Consider the following 23,570-nt stretch of genomic DNA (forward strand, 5'->3'; position numbering starts at 1 on the left):
AACAGAAGCTCATTCTGCCTCTGATTATTGGTCATTGATCCAGCAGACCATTATTGTGCTACCTGAACAGGGGAGGCAAGGATATACTGTAGAGGGAAGATATCAAAAGTATTTTCATAAACCATACATCAAACCTAGATATGCACTATAGGCTCAATATGAAGCACCTCTTTGCAGCTTACAGCAAAACCACCACCACAGAGACACAAATATTACTTCCATCAGAACTACAGGTGACAGAGAGAAAGGATATATGATTATAAGATTATAAGGCTTTCACCATTCAGCAAAATCCTGCAATGTTCTGATGCATTTTTTTTTTATTGTTGTCTCTCCTCCCAACCAGTTTAAATCTCATCTTGCACTGGTACAGTCATATTGTACATATCATACATTATTATACTCTAATCTTGTGTCACCTTGCATGAAAAGACAGAGGTGGCTCATTTGCATTCCAGAGGGAAACAGTTTACAAAATAGTAATATCATCTCTGGGCTCTATCTGCTTCTGTTTATCCAGCGTGCACAGTGTGAATGAAGTTTACCTATACATCCTCTTATGACTTTTTCTAGCTCCCTTATCAGTCACGATTCTCTTTCTTCTCATTACTAAGAACACTGGAACAAACATGTCCCTCATCTAATTTGCCCCCAAAGCCCAGTATCACTGCATGCATTTTCAATCATCCAGCCTTTAGTGACGGTGCGAGTGGCAATGAAGATCTGTCGGTCATTCTGCCACTAAGACTGCTGGGAAATTCCCAGAACTGCAGAGATGATAAATTTAACAGACTTAGAAATGACCCTGAACGTTCTTCTTGTGTCACCATGACGTTGGCATTTGTAATTTTAAGTGAAATATTGCAATAACTATTTGATTGTTTGCCATGAAATTTGGTAAAGACATCAATGCCCCCCTTCAGGTTGAGTTTCATGTGGGCATTATCATCAAGTAAAAAGAAGAAGAAAAAAAAAATCCCTTTTTAAACCTACAGAATTATTAACATTTCCATCATCCTCAGCTGAGCTTTGTGTTTTGCACTAATTAGGAAATGTTAGCATGCTAACACGCTAAAGGAACATGTTTGCTGCCCTCTAATGGGGTCGTGTTTGTCGTGTTCATGGGAAGAGTCCATCTGAACGCCTCCCTCTCGTGGTGTTCACAACCTCAAAATGTTCTTAAAGCTCTGAGTTTACGAGTTGTGACGTGCTTACTGACATTTTTCGGCCATGAAGGTATGGTACGTGATCTTAGTCATACGGAAGTGTTCTTTGTGATTTAATAATACTACTGAGGAAATGTTGATGTCAGCAACGACCTCATCTTTTCCCTCTGTCATTATGCTTTTGCATTTCCTGCATTGTTACTTCTGTGATTTCTAGATGCGGTCCTTGTTGCCATTGCTTACAGCGCTGTTGTCATGACTTAAGCACTCAAGCGCCAATTATACAATGCACACAACTTCCCATGTCGTAACCATGAGCTAGTGAATTCCATTTGAAGGTGAACATCAGCATGGTAGCGAATTCAAATTAGCAATTTGCTTTAATACCATCTCACAGAGCTGCTTGCATGGCTCGTCTTGTTAAAACTTCCTTTATTAACAAAACAACAGTATTTTAAACCAACTATGTAACTCAGAAATGATATAATTTGACCAAGAGAAATGCTGTATTACAGCTACATCAACCAGGTGGAAGAAATCTATCCATGCTGTTAAAAATGAGTGAAGACAGAGAGGACAAGGGGAAAAAAAAAGAAAAAAAACTGCCTAAGGGGGTGGGACAGACAACATGGTGGAGAAAATGAGCCTATTGATTTCGTTTCATTAGTGTCAGTTTCCACTGCACACTTTGTTTGTCCTGCTCCACTCCTATTTGATTGAATGCATGTTAAAGCGATACACGCTACAGGGGCGGCCTGTCCTGTCTGTAATTAAATGGCAGATTGGTGGAACATTGTTTTTCCAGTGATCACAGGCACACCGCTGTGCGAGTCGCTCAACCTCTCCGTCCCTCTCTTGGCTCTGTCATTTTTCTCCCCATCTCCTGCCACTCTCTTTTGCCTCCTCCTCCGCCTGCAGCTCGGCCACCTGCCAGCTTTCAGATGAGCATTTCAGCTCAGTTCATTCACGTACCTTCTTATTTTTCATCTGGAAATCTTATTTTTAGTTTATCTTCCACCTATGTACAAACATTTACTGGGTTTCTGTATTATATTCAGGATTAGGTTTTTCCCTTAGCCATGCTGAGAAAATTCAGTTGCTCCATGAGATTCAACTTTGAATCAGGTGCCTTATCTTTGATTGCCAACGGGAGTGTGAGTGTGTGTACTCGTGAAAACACCTCATCCCTTATTTGCTGTTTATGAAACATTGAATATACAGCCTCCACTCACACACGTAAACACACACCTCTCAAACACAGCTTTGAAAGGCCATTTTTCATCCCTAACTGGACGGTTAATGTGCCTTTCAACACACACACACAAAAAAGGTGTGTGAATAGCTGTCATTGCTCATTCCTGCAGCTGTTATGCTGTTGCAGTTGCTCAAGCTAAGAGGCTGAGTGCCTCTTCCCTGATAGCCTAACATGAGCCCTCCCGTCACATTTTTCCCTCCCCACAGAGGCATAAACACACATTAATACCCACTTCTCCGCTTCTCCCAGTGACATCGTCTTAGACAAGCGCTACTTGCCTAACTCCCTCACCAACTGATCTATGTGGCTCTGCATGGCAGCATCAAACAGGATTTGTTCTCTGAAATGGCCTCTCGTTTCGCACTCGAGAGGAGCTCAGCCCGTCGAGTGAGGTGACCTGTGAAACAAAATGCATGAGGCTTTCAAAAGCACAGAAATGAGAAGAGGCAAGAGGGGAGGTGAAGAATAAACAAGCAAAGCAGTGTGGGTCGCTTACAATGACTCCTGCTCAGGAGGACAGGTCTTTTTCTTCAGATTTTTTTGTCTTGTGTATAAAAGAAACCATCTTGAAGAAATAGTGGGAGTTGCTAGTTAAAGGAATAGTTTTGGGAAATACTGTTATTCCCTTGTTTTGTCTATTGTCTAGTGTTAAGTTATATGAGAAGATACAGTAAATGCCACTTTTATAAATATATGTTTGGCTTTCTCAGTCTTCAAAGGTCCATAAATGTTCAGTGGCGTCGAGGTGAAAGTCCATGACAGGCAGAACTCTTCGGTCTTCAGGTAGTTCTTAAAGGCTTTAAGGCGTGTTTGAGCTCATTCTCCTGCTGCAGTATGAATCCATTTTATTGGTTGGAGTCTCTGTGTGTTTATGTGGAAGTTACTTTTCTATCTCTGTGAACAATGCATGGAGTATTGATCTTCTGATGGTGAGGTCACTTTCTGTTTGCCTGTTTGTGTTTTGGATACAACTGATCCAGTTTCCACAAAGGGTTTTGGAGCACCATGAATAGACCCTTTATAAACCTTTATATAAGCCATGGTTTGATGCTGAGAAAGCCCCTTTTTTTTTTTAACAAATAACAAATCTAACTTTCACTTAGTTCTGATGCCATGATTACCTCTATCGCAATACTACTGATCATAAAAAAAAATTTTGCAGGGAACTTGAGGCACAGCCATATTTAGAACAGGTGAACAATGGCTGCAACTGACTTTACTTGATGATTTGATCAAATCATCTGAACTGTGCTTTAAAGGAGCAGATTTTGCTTAAATGTTATGTTGACTGCTCAATTTGACAAATATCATTTTCAAAGAATCCTTTTTTGTTTTAAAATTATGGTATCTCTCATTATTGTTACAGCAGACAATAATTATTCATTTTGTATACAAAAACAGAAAAATGCATCAGTGTAGAGGGTTAAAATGTGAGTTACACAAAGAGTATAAATTGTAGTCAATTCCTCCAGCATAGTGAGGCGCTCTGTGATGAGATGGGAGTAGGTGTACAGGAAAATGGATTCAATTTTGAAATGTGTTTTTCTTGACGGTAGTAGCAATGTACTTTTCTTTCATATTGACAGAGTAAACAACAGACGCCATGTAAAAGATAAACAAGCACAATTGGCTCAAGCATAACCACACAGCGCAGGGTAGTGAGCGTGGAAGGAGGTAGACGAAGGAGAATACATAAACAAAAAAGTGGAAGTGGAAAAAGTTGGAGCTGCGTGTAACGGGGAAATTGGAATGACATGATGTGGAAATGGAGTCGAGGGGATATGGTAGAAAAAGTAGAGATTTACTGGTGTGATTCAGTAGGAGGTGTGTTAAGACTGATATTGTATCAAATTCATGCGCTCGCGCTCACACACACACGCACACACACACAAACGCACTCAAAGACCACATCTTTCAGAAGAGGCTATCAGATTCCAGTCCCTGCTGTCACTCTGTTTTATCCCCCTCAAGGATGTGGCACTCATCTTTGTTTACCACACACTCGAGCACGTGCCCCTTCATCTCCAGCACACACACGCACAAACACACACATAAACACGAACAGAGGAAAGTGCGGCCCCAAAAGACAGCCAAACTGCAATTTCTGAACCATCTTGCCAAGAGCTTGCTAGGGAACAAAAACAGACAAAATTTCTTCTTCAGCAAAGAGGCATCAATGATGTTTAATCTGCTTGCCAGTTTCTTGCCAAGTTCCACCTGGATAAGCACCATTTGGGTAACATTACGCTACTTACGCTGCCAATAACACGACAGTGCTTCAAATGAAGCCAACCAAGCTTTACAATCACATCCTCCCTCCCCCCCTCTCACTCGGTCTGTCCACTTTATTTGGACAAATGTGTTACTTGTTTCCCGGCTGGTGCTGCTATTTGCACTAATAAATGGAATAAAATCAATTGCACATTCTCTTTTTGAAAAGCCTAAATTACATCTTGAAGGAGACCGTGTCAGAATTAAAAAACAACACCAACGTTGTTCTCTTCCTCCATGGTAATGAATGTAAACTAGCGTGGGCCTCCACGCAACCGCTATCTCAAATCTGCATTTAGATGGAAATGTTGTCACAAGCATAACCTCAAAGAAACTGCCTTTTGTTTCATTATCTATTCTTGTTTCATATTTCTCTTTCTCTTCACTAAACAAGGCTCACCTGGCTGTGAGGTGATAAAAAAAAGCGAGGTGAAATCCTGAATGTCAATTCTAAAGAAGAGAATTGGTCAAAAAAGCTCAGTAAAACTCCTCCAGTGGAAAACATCAGCTCGTGAAGTCCAAGGCGGCGGGGCGCACTTTGTTAAATGTTAACAGGTGATCTTTTATTGACCTCGCCTCGTGTCTTTGTCTGTCTGTACGAGTGTTGAGAAGGTCAGGGTGGGAGAGGACACATCCTCCACCTCCTCCTGGAAGCTCCACCTCCCGCATGCAGCGTGCAGATAGAGCTCGGATTTTCTTATTTTCATTCCGCTGGTTCACAGTGGCATCTACGTGATCGTCACTGTTGGCCCATCTGTCTTCCCGTTAGAGATGCTCTCGAATTATTAAACACAGTCAGAGAGCCTTTATGTGGCTGGCACAGAGCTGCACACAGACACAGGGTGGGCGGTAATGGCATTTTCACTGTAATAGGAACACAATTGAGAACATCATTCCTTGTTCTCTCCGTCTCTTTCTTACTTTTTCTCTCTTTCTTTCTCACTGAGGTACCTCCGAGTGGTTTTCCAAAGATAAAGGCCGTTTTGTCTCCAATTTGCCAACATCAAAGCTGTCAGCCTGCCAGTCAAGAGCTACCAGGACTGATCGAGTGAATCCTCTCCAGACGTCGCCACCCCATTTCTGCTGCCTGTGTGTCAGCTGATTATGTGTTTGTAGAAGTGTGTGTTCACACAGGAGTGTGTGTAGGTCATAAATCATGACAGATGAGCTGTCTGACAGAGGCTTCCCACTATTAGTTGATCACTGTGTTAGAAAATGACAGCTGATACAACACAAACAACCGGACTGCAGCAGGCTGGGATCAGGCTGTTTTCGTAACAGCGTTGGTTTTAACCTGGAACATGATGGAGGTGGTTGAACTCATGTCAACAGTTTGAACTAACGGGAATGGGTAAATATGTTTCCAAAAACGTCCTTGAAAATGTATCTGTAAAGAATTATATATTTAAAAAAAAACTTCTGTTGATACACAACTGTTGAAATGTATGGCTCCGTTTATACTCAAGTAAATATTTATGCATTATTAAATCATTTTCAGAAACTTGAATCTCTATCTTTTGTACTTTTTATTTGCCTGTAGGCTTTCACACATTGGTTTGTTCAGAGAACCTCGTGTGCAACAGGCTCTCTTGGCTATGTTGGGATTAAACTGGAACTGCAACAATAAACACAATCTGTACTTTTCCAAAAAAAAATATTAAATTACTCTTTTCCAGCAGAGATCTGAAGTTCCATACTAACAACCACTAATACTCTGTTAGAAGTGAAAGTTCTGCATTCAGGATTTAACTAAAAGTACTGTCTGCAGAACTTAATAATCCACGAGAAGTATTTTAATGATGATATTGGTTTATGTGCAGCCACTTGTAACTCTTTAGTATGCTATTGGGTAGTTTAACTGATAAAAATGCATCATTATTTTTCCATCATATACTTTGTGTGAGTAACTAGCAACTTGCCATCAAATTGTAAAAGTACAATATTTCTGTCTTGTGGCGGGGTTAAAGTATAGAGTAAAATGGAAATAATCAAGTAAATGATTAGTACCTCCACACTTTACATACTAGGCACAGAACTTGGAAAAATGACTTTACTTATTTTTTACAACCTTCCAATGACTTACAGCATTTTTCCCCAAAAATGTATTAAACTATGAGTATCACCAGCTGAACCCACAAAACAAACAAACATAATTTTTTATGTTTGTTTATGTTTATGTATTTACATTTATGTTACCATAATCTACAACTTCACTTTATAATTTAAAGTAAACATTACAAACCAAATATTGAACAAAGTTCTCATTGATATGCTATGAACACAGTGAAGAACTAGAAATACTGCCTCTCGGTTGTCTGCCTCCACGAACCAAACTGCAGTTTACAACCATGTCGGTCCAGATTCAAATCATATGTGAAGACTTTAAAGGAATTTGTCCAATGAATCTGATCCTGTTAGAACACAAAGTTATAGCCATGACAGTTGAAGATGCTTCAAACATGGATGTTGCTGTAAAGAAGCTACAAATTTAAAAAAAAGATTCACACACATTTTCAACCTGGCAGCACAAAAGACCGATACGATCAGCACAGTTTCAAAGTGGACCCAAGATTAGTGTCACCAATTCAGCATCTGACTAAAGGTGAAATTTGGTCACAATCTCCCCTTGTGTTCATGAGTTATTGTGTTGAATAACAGTGTCACCTTTGACCTTTTGCATGTAAAATATCATACATTTTTTGTTTCATGGTGAAATTTTGTCATATTTAGTGTATAAATTCTTGAGTTATGGTTGCTAATGACTTTCATGTGGTCACAGTGACCTTTAACCGCCAAAAGAAAATCAGTTCATCCTTGAGTCCAAGTGAAAAATGTTGCCAAATTTGAAGAAATGCCCTACAAACAAAAACTAGAGAAGACAGTGTTAAGTGCAACTTTTTAAAATAAGTGGGAAGAAGCTGAAACATTTTAATCTTCTGTGAATAAAACATCTCAAGGATGGTGGCGGCGGGTTAGTTTGTGTGTGAGCGTATCGCCTGACAAAACTGATGTCTTTATTGTGGGTTTTTTTTTTCATTTTGGGGGATGTGGAGAAATGCATCCTTTTAACAAGACCTTGGATGACGCACAAAGACAAATGGAGTAAACTGGAGACATGGAGAAAATAACATGAAAAGGGAAGCGGAGATAGAGAAGAGGCAGATACCGCCCTAACCATGCCCAAAAATCATAACCATGGCAACAGAGTTACGACGAATGCAAGAGAGGGGGGGGGGACTTTTAACACACACACACACACACACACACACATTTAACTGTGTGGTTTTGAGGTGGTCTCTTCAAAGAGCAGATCTGAGGCTTTGTACAGTAGTGTATAATGTAAATTGAATGGGGAGACCTGGTTTCCGCCTCTTTTTTTCTCTGTGTTTGATCACTGGTCCGTGTTTCACTGCAGTGCAGCCACATTTCCCCAACCGGAAGTACACAAAGTCTCAAATGTGCAAAGACACAAAGCTACACACAGATGTACGCACTCGAGCCATTGAAAGACACTCCAAGTTTTCTGTGTGTGTGTCCATGTTTGTGTGCGCACTCATGTTGCCTATCTAAACACAGCAGGTCTGCCAGGCGGCCATCACGCAGGGTTTGGAAATAAAGTCTACACGCTGACATTCTGTCTCATGAGAGCTTCTCCCCAAATCATCCCTCCGACTACCACCAGCCTCCTCCTTCCTTCCAATGAGTCCTCCTCTAAGCTCCCTAATCTTTTTTTTTTCCTATTCCTATTTCTCGATCACCTTTGCTTTCCTTTCTCTTTGGCTTATGTCTTCCTCATCTCATCCTCCTCTTCCAATTTCCCAGTCCAGCTTACATCTTAAACAAATCTTAACATTTTTCATAATGAAATCTAGGCTAACAGTAAACTAAAAAATTAACATAATTTAAAAAAATGGAAATGATAGATGAATCTAAAAATGCATGAACTTCCAAGTAAGCCTGTCTGACTTAATGACCTGAAAACATATGCAGAATCGTGCTTTGGCTGACTGGTAAAATATATGCACTGCACCAATATTTATTTTTCAGAAGCTGATTTAACAGCTTGACATGTTGCACTTTGTGCCCTATCTCGCATTTAGCAACTTTATGTCTTTGCCGGTCACGTCAGCTAACATTACCAGTTGTAGGAAAGAAATTAGACTAAATGCATCCGACAAAAACGATGAGACAAATCAGTATAACATAGACCTGGCATTTAGACAAAGGTGAGGCTGATATTAATTAGCCAGAATGTGGAAATAATTATGTGTGTTTATGGGCTAATGGCTGGAATGAATGCAGTATGAATGCCGGCTGTCAGCCATCTCAGTTGTCCCCACAAATATTCGCCGGACAAATCTTTCAACGGTAACGTTAATAGATCTTTTTATTTGCTTGTCTCTAAACATCAGCAGTCAATGGTGTTTTGTTGAGTAGGTGAGTGAGTCAAGCTTCTGAATGATCGCACTGGTCTGCAGTGTAGAGCACAAGTGACTGCGATAATACCAGGTGAGAAAGCACAACAGTGAGTCAGCAGTTGTGCTCAAACAGCCAGGGTTCGAGAATAACGGCTGTGTTTGCTTTTGCAGTGAGCAACTTTTGCATTAAAGCAAAGCAGATAAACATGGAAAGACACTAACGGAAAGACACGATAGATACAAATTCATTTTAGATGAGCACATGTCTTGCAGGTTGAAAAAAATGCGAACAAAAACTTGCACGCTTTATGAATTGTGTTTATAAATTGAAGGAGACTACATGAACAAAAGAGCGAATGTGTAGGGAAATGAGAGAAACAACCGGAGTTACTGGTGACTCAGTCAGAGGCTGAGCTGAACACAAAGACAGACACACCCACAAAGAGAAAATTGAATGGTCCAGTGGTCAGATTTGATGCAAAGCATAACTTGATTTGCTTTCTCTCTGAACAAGGCAGCAACCTACCTATTGGTTTGTGAACTGCTAATTTGAAGCCTGCAGTCTGGCATTTTGGCCAGCACCCTCTAGTTTGTTTGGAGCCAGAAGCAACCAGATTTGGACAAAAGGATGGAGCTGGGGAGGAGGGAGAGGTGGACCTGACTGACAATCAGAGGACACTACATGTTAACCTATACCAGTAACTTGACTGCACTTCAGGCATGTCAATCAAATCAGGCATGCCCCAAACATATTTTTTTGACATTTATTATGGCATTATTTTCAGAAGGACCACAAGAACACTGACCAGGAGTGAATTTAGTAAATGACACCATCGTCACTTGTGGAAAAAATTTATTGATTTTATATTTCACGAGAGAAGTTGACGCTTTTTGAATGGGATTAAATTGGAGCCAGTTGCTCTTAGAAGTATTGCACTCCACATTAGGTTCACTTTTCAGACCATAAGTCTGTGTCCATTTTTATATACAGTCTGTGGTCAGAACTAACTTTTACATTTTAAAAAAAAAGTCAACAGCTTATTCTGATAACTTTGCAATAAGCAAGAAGACTAAAATTTGACTGACTAAAACTAACAGTAATGACTAAAGTATGATTGAAATGAATAAACAGTTACATCAAAAGAGTAATGCTAAAACTGAATTTAAATAAGGAGTCAAAATGAGCACAGGCACTGCTTCGCCTCTCAATTCTCTGCTGCTGTACATTCAAATCCTCCCTGACCCAGACTGTCCTCCCGTCTCCTCCACTCCTCTTGGTGACAAATATTAACCCTGTCACTGCAGCTCTCTGCTCCTCTCAAAGCTGACTCCAACAAGGCCATGTCAGGGCTCACAGGATCTCCCCTGATGCTGCTGCCGTGAAAGATTTAGCACCTTCTGAAGCATAATGATACATTTATCTCGCGTAGCACACAGCCAACATTTTAAAATTCATAAACGCCAGTAGACACGCACAGGAGTGGTTGTACAACAGTGCAGGCAGGCTCACACTATCAACAACACACACACACACACACACACACACACACACACACACACACACACACACACACACACACACACACACACACACACACACACACACACACACACACACACACACACACACACACACAAACGCGCAAACATGCAAAAAGCTAATCTGTTCTCCTCCCCCACATCCCACACCCTCTTTCCAATTCAGGGCTGTCAAGCGAAGTGTCACAGGGTGATCTTTAGTGCCAACCCTCCCAGTAGTCCTCTACCTCCCATTAACTATTTCCAAAGTCACTCAGCTGGAAAAAAAAATAGAATAAAATGAAAGAAGGAAGAGAAAGAAAGCATGAACAGGAGATGTTAATGCCCTCAAAACCTGAACTCCTCCAAAACAAAAGCAGGGAGTATCTGTTCACATGACATACGCGCTCTGAAAAGCCACATTCAAGTGTGTTATCGGGCTTCTCTGAGATGCTCTGTGTGTGTGCGTGGGGGGTACAGTGCTGTGTAAGTTGGCTGCTGCTACCTGGCAGATGTAACCTGAGGCTTTTCACAGAAACATATACACACAGGGAGTAAGACAGAAGAGTTGGCTGCATTTTCATCATCTCTCTGCCTGCGAATCGGAGCCCTGAGTCACAGAAAGGCCCCGCTGCCAGGTCCACTGACTCTTTTTTTTTTGTTTAACCTCCACAGAAGGCAGAGACAATACAATACAGAGAGCGGAGAGGAGCAGACGGTTGGGGAGGCCACCGAGAGCAGCGAGGGGGCGTGCAACCTGTCCTACATACGCACAAACACATGCAGATACACAGCAGGAGTGTACAAGGAGAGTGTGGAGAGGGCAAAGAGGGGCCGAGGGATGTGAATACTTGTACTGCATGCTCTTCACTGCAGAGCTCCCTGGAAAAGACAGATAAAACTGCCAAGCAGACAGATAGGGAGGCAGTCGGGCACCCAGATAAGGCATTTAGATTGACAAATGACTCACACTGTGTGTAAGTAAGTGTGCGACACGCTTTCTTTTTATATACATGTTTCGCTGTCACACTGTCTTTTCCTTGTCAAAATCAGGGGCTTAAAAAGTGAGTAGGACAGATATGCAATCAAATGTAAAATGTCAAGTCTCTCTCCAAAGTTTGGATAACTTGCTGACACAGAATGAGAGGATTAGAGTGCTAAATGCCAGCTTTTCAGGGGAATCAAAGCAAATTTTAATGATCTTTGTAAATCTGTGTTAGAAATAAACACGTTGGAGACTTAACAAAATACCAAAATCCTTTCCATCTCTGAAATGGCTGGGAGGAGGAATGGGAGCTTTGGGGGTATCAAGATTCTTCTTTTACATCTAGTCTTTTCAACCTTTTCTTGAAAGAGCTGTTGGGGTAATTACAAGCAGATGAAATGAGCGGACTAAGCGGGCTCGTAGCGATGGCTGTGAGGGGCTGCCAAGTGTTCAAGACATGAGTGCTGTTACAAAGAGAATCAGAGGGAAATGGACAGAGTGACAATGAAAACATCAGCGTGACTGAGGAGATCAAACACGTTATGTAAAGAGATGTGTTTGTTAAGCCTCAGGGGGCAACCAATCACAATGAGATGCTTTGCATTTTCGTGCTCGTTTTCCACAGTTGGCTTTGGCCATAGAGACCTGTAATTGTGCGAAAGAATAAAACAGTGGCAGGGACGGGCACTTATGGTGAAGTGGGTTATTTTCTCAATCAGCCTCTTTCTATGAATGATGTGGTCCAACATGAAAATACAATTTTCTGTCAAATCTTTGGTTAATGTTTGTTTTTGTGTTTTTGTCTGTGCTGTTCTCACTGGTTTGGAGGTTCTCAGTTGGAAAATACAACGTCCAATACCTCCATCCACCAATCAGAGTTCAGCAACAATTGAATTTGCCCATTCCCCAGGCAACAGTCAGGTGAATATGATCAAAGAACAAACTACCGAAGCATTTGCTGAAAAGTTTACATTTGACTGTTAATTGTGAATATTTTTGTGTCATTAGAGTTGTAACTATTCAAGTAATAAATTCGTCGATTGACATAAATTTCAGACTGGTTCATTCATTAAGTCATTTTTCAAGCAGAAAGACAATCATGTGACAGCTCCTAAAATGCTTAAATCTAAGAATGTGTGACTATTCTTTGTCTTGTGATTTGATAATTTACCAACCCTAGTTTTTAAAGGAGAAGTGCGTCCGATTTTGTGCCATTTAGTGGTGAGCTTGCAACCAATGCGGACAACCCTCGCCTCATGCTCCCTTTCTAAGCACGTAGGTCGCTCCTTTTCAAGGCCATCTTGCTCTGACATTGAATAACCCTGGTCTACGAGAATCTACAGTGGCTGTAAAACCTGTGAAAGTCCCTCTCCAGAGGCGGTGTTCGGTTTATCTGTTCTAGGCTAACATGGTGGTGCAACATGTCTTGGTCCATGTAAGAGGACCTGCTTCCTTTAAAAGTATGAAGTGTTCATTCTAAGGAAATATAAACACAGGAAATCTGATTTCAGGTGATTATTCACTAATGAAAACATAATTATGAGTATTATATTCCGAATCTGACAATAAATCTCCCTAAATCCTACACACTGCTCCTTTTTAAGCATAAAGTTTTTACTGAGGTTGATCAAACACACAGTGCTGACATACAGAAAATTATATGGATGGTATTTGGATTTTGATCATTCTGAATTTGATTATGGTTTCTACTAATATTGATGTTAACTATAACCCATAACTATGCACAGTAGAATCTTGTGCATCAGAGGTAACTCCTAGAAATTTTGTAGACATTGGTGGAATATTTGTCTGTGCACATGGTTATCTGGAATGTATGTTGTGTATATGCAGTGCAGGTCTGGTGACGGGGAACGCCCACAGTTTAATGAGGACTCACCGCAACCCGCAGCGTGAAGCAGAAGGAGGGCCAGCAAGGGCTGCAGTCCACACACAGGCAGTACGCCCTGCATCCTGCTGCACCTGGAGACAGAGATGAAGAGAGAGGGAGGGAATGTGAGTACACAAAGGCAACTCAAATCAACACGTTGCCCTTGTGAAGTTCTTCTAATACGCCCTGCACGCTCGGATGACTCACTAGCAGTAATTCCTTTTCACTGGATTTTTTTTTTTTTTTTTTCCTGCTGCTCTGTGAGGGCCTTCGGATACACGTGTGGTAGTTCATTCTTCACTTGAATTTGCTGTTTCATAATGTGGGTGGGATGGAGTCTTCTGAAACCCTTTCAGACTGTAAGAGTGATTAAGGGCTTTTAAGGGCTATACAGCAAATAAACTTGATGTGTCCATTGTTTTTCATCTTTTTCAAGCACAGTAAAAGAAGATGGGATTATCTCTACATGTACAGATAACTATTGGCTGTAATTAAATGTAAAAGGCTTCATTCAGCTATTGTCTTTACCAGTTTATTTCTATGCAGTCATTAAACATATCCCAGCATGCACTGAGGAGAAAGACGTAGAAAAACCAGACTGACTGTGGTAGATAGCAACTTTTGCAGGATGTTTCACAGATGACAGACTCTCACTTCATACCAGCTCTCCGAAACAATGTGGCTTTAATGTCTTTGGACTTAAATCTAAACTAACACTGAACACTAAACGCTCTCAACTAAAGTACCGTCACTGTAAAGGTTGTATTTTGGATCATTCAGCTATCAATATACAGCATGAGATAAAATGTCTAGTAGAAATATTGAACCTACAGTGTACTTTGTAAATAATAGCTTGTTTGTCGATATTCATTGTGGGATTAACAGCGGTGTGCAGAAAAACAGACATTTTGGGATAAAAACACTGCACCACAGGGAGAGATACCGATGCACGTCAACATTAGAAACAGCCTGATAAGAACACTGGAGCCAAATCTAACATGATGGACCTCTCAGCTCCCTCGTTGCACACTGCATGTTGAAATCTCTGCTGAGGAGCAAAATATCAAAGCAACGTCAATGCTGTCGCATTAAACATAGAAAAATATCTATTTGAGAGATAAGTCGACAGGAGCCGTCTATGGTACGTCTGCATAGGTTTATTTGGGTGGTGTTTTTTTGTGTGTTTGTGAAGTAACTGGGGAATTTTGTTGAAGTCTTAAACAGACATTGCCTCAGTTTTCACTTTGATTCTTCAACACACGTTATTTGCATGAAAAAATACATTGTGAAGAATTTCTGTGTACATCATGGGACTGAAGCGTTTGGGTTTCTTTTGTCAAAATGTCTTCACAACCTTCCAGTTGTATCTGCAAAGCTGTCTGAGAGCTACCAGCAAGCAAACAATGAGCTGGAAAAAGAGACAAACATGGCTGAAGTAATTTTCCTTGTACCTGCGTGTGTGTGTGTGTGTGTGTGTGTGTGTGTGTGTGTGTGTGTGTGTGTGTGTGTGTGTGTGTGTGTGTGTGTGTGTGTGTGTGTGTGTGTGTGTGTGTGTGTGTGTGTGTGTGTGTGTGTGTGTGTGTGTGTGTGTGTGTGCTCAAGCATGCATGGGACAGAAAATTTGCTGTCCTTTCCAAAGGTAAGCTCACTTGAGTCAAACCTGATATGACTCCCATAACTCTAAAGTCTACATTCAGCTTACAGCTCAGCATACGTGGATTTAACCGTGTGCGTCTCTGCTCTAATTTAAGTCGCTGATGTTAGCATGCTTGGCTGACTCGCTTACCAGCCTATCTCAAAAAACAAATATTCGTTCTAAAGTCAGCTAACTAGAAATAATATTTGTTAATTTTATAGTTAGCTTAATATTAGGATGCTACCATCTTTATTTTCATAAATTTATAATATTTTACAATTTAAAAAAAACTAGCTCTACCCTGCAATACATGAACAGTGAACAGCTGGTAGAGATACTGATTTGTGACTGGAATACAGCTTTGGCTTCTGTCTTTTAGCAAAGCCATAACATGCCTATTTGAGACCCTTTTGGTGGGGTTCAGTTTCAAAAGACAGCTCGAATCATTCAATTTCAGGTGTAGATACTTTTCAAGCAATTCACAAAATAGTTGCATTCGCTAGCTACCGTTCATAAGATCTCCTAATGACGCTCGTCATTTGCGTGCTACTTTATGAACTAAATCCTTCAACTGGAATAATCTGCTGCTGAAAGTCAGTATGAGCTCTCCTGCTGTGTGTTTAATATCAGCCAGAAAGATGCAGCCAGATCTCAACATGTCAGAAAAAAGTGCCCTGTTTCCTACCCGGCTTGTCACAGACCCTGCAGATGTGACAGACAGACAGCTAGACGTTTACAGACAGGCAGACAAAAAGTCAGACACACTGTAAAAGACAGAGCCAAGCTGTCGCTTTCATTTCCAGTTCCAGTCAAAGACCTTCATAGGGCCAACCTCAGCCTTTCAATGAGGACGACGTATCCAACCCATCTGTCGTTCCATCTTAATCTCACCTTCTACCTTCTTCCGTCCATCTATATTTGGATAAAATTAGCTGCCAATCTATCTCTGCCACCATCTGTACCCGCAGCTCCTTTGTGTGTTTTTCTCATGAGTTTGTTCTTTCGCCATTTCTTTTCTTTTCTGAAATTGTCCCAACACACTTCCTCACCATGGTGCTATATTATAAAGGCGCATTAATCACTCAGGCTACCTGTCTGTCACTCCATCACCACACACACACACACACACACACACACACACACACACACACACACACACACACACACACACACACACACACACACACACACACACACACACACACATTAATACACACAATAGTGCTGCTTTCACAAGGGGTAGTTAGTCCCATCAGTGTCTGTGTATTAGCCCTTTAGAGTGAAAAATGAGCTTACCCTTCAAGTGACAAAGGGCTGTTTTCCTTCTCGGAGGATATTACCAAAGCAAGCAACCTGCCACATTGTGTCACATAAATGGCTTTAGCGCTTTGTGTTTTCTGCACAAAAAGGGGAAGGTTCTGTGTTTGCACCTGTCTTATAGCATGCATCATCCTTGGGTGGATTAGTTTGCTGCTGGCGAGGTACAGAATAAAAGCACCTGAATGAAAACAATGGGTGAGTGGGTGGCGATAGCTTATAAAACCTGTATGAGGTGGAACAGCGGGACGCCACGATTGTCTGGGGGAAAAAAAGAAGAAGAAGAAAGGAACGTTCTGTGAGCTTGAACAGAACAAGTTGTGCAGAGAACAGTTCAGAGCACTCAGTGATAACTTACAGAATTACCATCCATATTGAGAGAGGAAGAAAGGGGCGGACAGTGGTAAGAGATAAAGGAAAGTAAAGACAGAGGTGGCGAGAGGAAGAAGGAAGTGGGGATAAAAGCAAGAGGAAGTAAGGTAAAGCGAGTGTGAAAAGCTGTCGTGAAACAGGAAAAAAAAAAAAGAACAGAGAAAAGCTTATTGCAGCCCCACTCAAATGCCAAGCCTGAGCGGCTGGGTGGGGGGGGGGGGGGGGACTTGAATCTTAAGAAGCCATAAATTTCCCCTGATGCTTTGCTAGGCCTGCACTGTATGTATCCGCTTGGAAGGTAGCTGTTAGACCAGTGTGAGGAAATATGGCGGCAGCCCCTCCTTCCCATCAGAAGAAATTGCCATTCAGATTCAGAGCCCACCATATGGGTTTAGACACATACCGCAACAAAGAGACAGTTCCATTCCATCGCACGCACCCACAAACAGTGCACGTTCAGGCAATAACATTATCTCTTACTGCCCGGAGAGTGTGAAGAAGACGCAGGTTATGAGGGAGGAGAACTGCCCTGCATCATAATGAGGTCAGAAATATTACGAACATTGAATATGAAACGTACAAAAGACCGATGGGAATGCATATATCTGTGCACCCAGAGTGTGAATGAAGTGTGAATGACATGAACAGATGCTTGCTCGGATGTAGAGCGCACACACCCAGACGCACACATGCACATACACACAAGTGATATAAACTCATTAAGGCATACATCTGTGTGCGCATATCAACTGAAGACGCACTTGAATGCTTTTTGTAGATAATTTGTAGGTTTTTTTTATCCCTTTTGTGCAGGAATCTATTTTTATGTTATTGTTATTGTGCTATCAGTTTCTTATTGTTCCAGGTTTCTTTGTTACACTGCGACTGAGGCACCTTATTTTATGTAAAGCACTTTGTTATTTTGAAAGCTACTATACAAATGCAGATTGTTATTAATACGCTCTGTTGGACATGAATGAGGAGCTCCTCGTGCTCACATGAAAAGGTGCAGTTAATCAGGAGCTGGGCCAAGAGGGATAGAGGGATGAAAGGAAGGAGGGAATAAAAGCAAGGATGAGGTCACGCTTGTTCCAGCATCATTGCTACGGAGCTGAAAAGTGCTGTCAATTACAGTGAAGTGTTTCACTGCACAACCTGCATGCACACATACACACACCCACACTTAGTACATTATGTACTTTTATTAAGTTTTAATAGTGTTAGCATTCATATGATTTCTTCTATACTTCTTCCATTTTCAATAAACATGATGGTCCAAGAGGTGAAGGAGAGAGAAAAAAAAAAGAAAAAAAAAGCCAAACACGGCTGACCAGGCTCGACCATACAAAGTGGGGGGGGGACATTTCTGAGCACCCTGATGGTGCCGAGTGGGAATTAGTTTCAGCGCTGCCCACAACTATACAGAAAGCTATTACTTACAGCTGAAAGCCACCCAGGTCTCCAGGTCTTATTCACATGACGCACCCACCCAATGAGCCAGCACAGCCAGGGCGCCTGTTCGGGAGTCAGCTGCAAGCAGAATATCTCCCATTACTCTCTCTAAAACATATTACCTCTGTTTTCCGTGGCCAGAAAAGGCAAACTCATCAAACATGTGAATAAAAAAGAAGGGCAAGAGTGAGCAATAGAAGGAGAAAGACAGAAAAATATAGGGAGGGAAAATACATTATGGAGAAAAAGAGGAGGAGGGGACAGAGTGAGAGATTCTCTTGAAAAAAATTAGGTGACAGGATGCTTTTTACGTGCAGGAAGGGTGGCCAGACAATTTTCAAATGTCTGATACTTCTCATTTGCCGGGGCTGCAAAGCCACTTTATACGGTGGCAAATGTTAAACTTGTTCTGGGCACATCAAGGTCCCCTTGGCTGCTGCTTGTCTTTGCCTGGAATATAAATGTGGCTTGAAGCGGGGTACGCTTCAAGCGTTGAAACTATTTCCTCCCCTTGCACATTAAAGATGGAAAAAGACAAAGTGACAAACACCTTTGGGGCTGATGTGGACAAAAGACTGACTACCTTTACGTCTATGTTTATGCGGATTTAGGGTGAAATAAAACAAAGACAGCTGGAGCCAGTAAAATGTCAGACTTTTTTGTTTACAAACGACAAATTATTTTCTGTCAACCAATTTATCTATGAGACCAGTAATCCCGTTGCTGTGGGGAACCTGAACAGTGTAAAACAAATTAATTAAATTTTGGGGATTTTACATCTGTAAAAATCATATATATTGAAAAACGTAGGGGTTAAATCAGAGACTAAATATTTCGCTCAGATTTTGCTCAGCTGTGGGTGTTAAGGCGGGACTGGTGCGATTACAAGAGGAGTGACAACTTCTAAGATATATCCTGCTGTCTCTGTCATGGTTGTTTCTTAATCAATACTTTTCACACATACAGTAATAAGCACTCACAGCCCATGGGACCCACAACAGAGCATAAAGATGTAACATAATAATCTGCTCTCATTTTTATGCCTGTATGATGAGTTGTTTACTCTAAATGGGCTTCTAAGTGCATTTGGAACTTTTTTTTTTTATCTTAAAATGACCAGGCAAACCCCCAGCCATCATAACCCACAGAGGGGTAAACACATTCTCTATACAACTGTACACGGTTGTGGTGAAAGGATGTTATCAGTTTATTAGAGCAGGTCTGGGAGCAGAATATATTTCACTGGGAAAGCTGCCAGGTTTTTTCTTCTCTATACCTCTTTCACTCTCTTCTCTCCATTGTTTCTTCTCTCTGTTGCCCCACTCCAGCCCTTATGTCTGTGTATTTCCACTCTCTCTCTGTTTTTTTGTGTCTGCAGGATCCAGGGATGAAGGGGATCCAGTAAATCCTGGCTGTTGTCTGCAGGTTGTAAAGAGCTCCTCAGTTAATCAAAGTCAGCAGTGCGGGGACATTAAATCAAGCTGGGGCAAAGGCCTGAGAGCTGGTCAGTAAACCTGCACCATCAACTCTTCACCAGATCCCCCATCAGAATAAATACAGTGGTCGTCAGGAGATCAGCAGGACAGCAGTGTCATAAGTGTGCCCAGGCTTTTTGCTTTTCCCCCACAGCAGTAGAGGCATGTCAGAATAAAGAGGAGGGTGGCGTGATTGGTCAATGCTATGACTAATTGTCTTTTAGTCGTAATGTATGACAACGTCCGATTGTGTTTAGTGAAGGGCATTTCAAGCAAAAATACTATTTGAAATTCACTCGGAACTATTCAATTATGAATTAACTATTTGCGTCCAATAAAACACTCACTTCGTTTGGCCATTGATTATTGATTAGTGGATGGATTGTGTGCTCGGTGCTTCATGCTAGCTTTACCTGCAGAGTTTGCACTGCACCTCATCTTCATTTATGTATTGAAAGCGTTTTGCACAGAACTTTTTGACGGCTGTAGGCGTCTTTGCATGTTTCTCCCGTCGCATTTGATCTTACAGCACCACACAGTTTTACCTGTCAAAGTCCCTGTAGCTTGGTAGCAATGTTTTTTCATGGTGGTTCGCAAACAGCTTTTAGGTCTATTACCGCCACCTTCTGATCGGAGTAATGCATTACAACCAGTAAGAATGATAATCGCATACAGTAATTGAGTTTTTATACTACTTATTTACGAATTGAATATTGAAAAATCCTGTCCTATCCCTAATTGTGTTATCATGTCATAAAAATTATTATTAAGTATTTGTGCTACGGATCTGAAATGCATTATTCAGCAAAGTTAATTGCACTGAGCATAAATAATTGTATGTGATTACCATTGTGATTTTCAGTTCAACTATAATACAGAAAACATAACATTCTTGATTAAAACTGTGAATGTTACAGAAATACAGACACAAGTCATGTTGTCATCCTTTAACACGTGTAGAGCGATTTATTACAAACGCAGAGCAGCCATATCAGTCATTCCTGCCGTTTGTCAAGCATGAGCTACAAACAGCGAAGACTCCTTCCTCCTGTCACGCCTTTCCTCATTCCTCTAACTCCCTCCACCTCCCTTGTCATGCCATTCAGCCACACTGAGAGACCAGACTAATTAACAGAGGGATGAGAGTTGACTGTCGTTTAGGGAACTCATCTAATCTTCTCCTGTATTTTCCCAAGGAAGTTGAGAAGCTGCCCGGGAGATGAGGAGGGTTAGAAGCAAAGGGAGAGCAGAGGGACGAAAAATGTGAGAGATGGATGGTAGTAGGAAAATTTGATATGTATTCAGAGATACCCGTATATGACATCATGTCAGTGTGTGTGCCTGTACGTGTGTGCGTTTTTTTCCTCTCCTGTCCAATAGCTCAGGTTTTTATCCAATCCATTTTCACATTGCTCATTAAATCATGTCACAATCAGACTACACACTGGGAAGCATATGTGTCTGCGGCCTCGATGTCCTTAACACAGACACACATACCCGACACAAAGAGACACACACAAAAGCCCAGTGGCAGGGGTAATCTGCTGCTTTGATGGGCAGTTAAATCAGTCTGCATCTCATCGCTATCGCAGCGTCAGTGGCACAGTCATCTATCTCAGGCACCCAGGAACACACACACACACACACACACACACACACACACACACACACACACACACACACACACACACGCACGCACACACGCAGACACACACACACACACACACATGCACGCACGCAGGCACACACACACACACACACACACATCCCACCCCTGCGAACAAATACACCATCTGTCTATCTACATCCTGGTGACTTGATGGTTGGGTTGTGCGTGTGTGTGTGTGTGTGTGTGTGTGTGTGTGTGTGTGTGTGTGTGTGTGTGTGTGTGTGTGTGTGTGTGTGTGTGTGTGTGTGTGTGTGTGTGTGTGTGTGTGTGTGTGTGTGTGTGTGTGTGTGTGTGTGTGTGTGTGTGTTCTGAGCCAGTGTGGACTCAGGAAGACTGGACTGTGACCTTCATTGAGACAGCTGCAGACTGACAGCTAATGGCTAAACTGTGGATATCATAAAGAGCTGAATAAAAGATGGCCCCTTATTCATTACAATTAATTGTTCAGTACACTTCCGCAAGGTTGGGCCCTCTGACTGAGGAAGTGGCAAGTCGGGGTTTCATCAAAGTTTTTACAATTAATTCTTAAAGGGGTCATTAAGTGTTTAATTTTAACCACATCTGTCAGCGTCATGATAGCACTATAGGAAGTCAGGGGATCAAGGAAGTGACCAGAATACGTCATCTGAGGACCGTGAGTGGAAAATTAAAAACTTCTGTCCTTCAGGTGGAATCAAACTGGTGGACTGACAACAAACTATAGCCTGGGCAATATATTAGCCGGCAGATTCACAGGTATATTAGTATTGGTGTACATGTTGGCAGATATGTGTTGATATCAGAACTTTTTTTTACAGAGCATAATGCACAAAAGAATGGTTGGGGTAAATTTGATTTTTCATAATTATTAAATTCCCAGTGAAGTTTACAGTTTCAGAGCACTGAAGTCAGCGTGGACAATAAACTGTCAAATATCCTACCTCCATCACATATCTCTGTTACCAAAAGTGTTTGTTAACTACATTTGAAAGATCATAGCAAAATGCTTGTTTCTATATACTGTATAAAACATGTATATGTCAAGAATATCCACCAATATATTGATGCATAATTTTCTTACACCTTAATATAAGTTTTTGCATCAGCTCCAAAAATCCAGTGTAAACTGAAAAAAAAAGAAAAGCACGTTCAAACAAAGAAAGTGAACTGAACTGCAAAAGGATAAAAAAAAAAAAAAAGAATAAGAATTTAAGAGTACACCCACGATGTCTGAAAATGTAATGAGGAGTGTCTGTGACTGCTGGATGAAAATAGTCATTAGTTATAACAGCAGAAACAGCTATTCCTCTAATTTAATCCTCCTCTTCTGCTTCATAAAATATAATTTTACAAAACTCAATTTTTTTGTTCATAAAGTCAAATATCTAGACTGATCAAATCTGCAGTGAAAAGTGGCTCATAATTCTGCAGCTATGCTCTTAAAAAACCTATAATCTCTACTGCTAAATGTATTTAGCCTTTACCCTGAGACTTAAAGAATAAATGAGTGAATTGGCACTAATATGTGCAGTGAGATGTGGAAACGCGGAGGGGAGATAGGCTCAGTCTACAATTGGAGTGAGAGTGGAAGTAACAACGCTGATTTAACAGGTATAGAGTTTGATAGACAACTAAAAACAAAGAGTGACAGTGAGATTAGTGATTAGATGTTTACAATGGATCAGCTCTGACAAGATTGTTGATATGGGGGAATGGTGTGGAAAGAAACTGAACTAAAAAGGACCTTTAAAAAAACTGATGAGATAAGAAGTATGCAATATGTAGTGCAATTAATAAGTTGAGCAGAAATTGGAATTGGAAAGAAGAAAACCAGATTTTGACAAGGTAGATGAAGACTGAGAGAAAAGAAACAGTATGAAGTAGAAAGATGCTGCACTATGATAGCTGTGCGGTAGGAAAAGAATTGAAGTATGAGAATGAAAGGGGAAGAAATCGAAGTGTCAAAACATGAAGAAAAGAACTGCCAGTGGGAGAGGGAGGGGGAATAGAAAGTAAAAACGCCAATAGTGGCAGTATCTTCAATGTGCTCTGTGCTTATTAAATAATGACACGTAGAAGGGCTAATGAGTCATGAAAGTGTGCAGGTGTTTTCCGTCTTCTTTGAGGCATGGCAAAACACTGTTAGAGTGTAAATAAGGAGGATGAGGA

General features: G+C 41.1%; 1 protein-coding gene across 1 annotated transcript in view; it reads right to left on the reverse strand.

The window, feature by feature from the left end:
* The window catches only part of ncanb (neurocan b), a 144,332-nt gene that overhangs the window by 99,766 nt on the left and 20,996 nt on the right, over nt 1–23,570 (reverse strand). The window contains exon 2 of the mRNA XM_069694842.1: nt 13,511–13,593. Within this exon, the coding sequence (XP_069550943.1) occupies nt 13,511–13,583 (73 nt within the window). The 5' untranslated portion in view covers nt 13,584–13,593. The remainder of the gene's footprint in view (nt 1–13,510; nt 13,594–23,570) is intronic.

Source organism: Brachyistius frenatus, unplaced genomic scaffold, assembly GCF_029030835.1.
Source record: "Brachyistius frenatus isolate BFR_SWC_R1_liver_20210118 unplaced genomic scaffold, ASM2903083v1 Contig_18, whole genome shotgun sequence".
In the NCBI taxonomy this organism is placed as follows: Eukaryota; Metazoa; Chordata; class Actinopteri; family Embiotocidae; genus Brachyistius; species Brachyistius frenatus.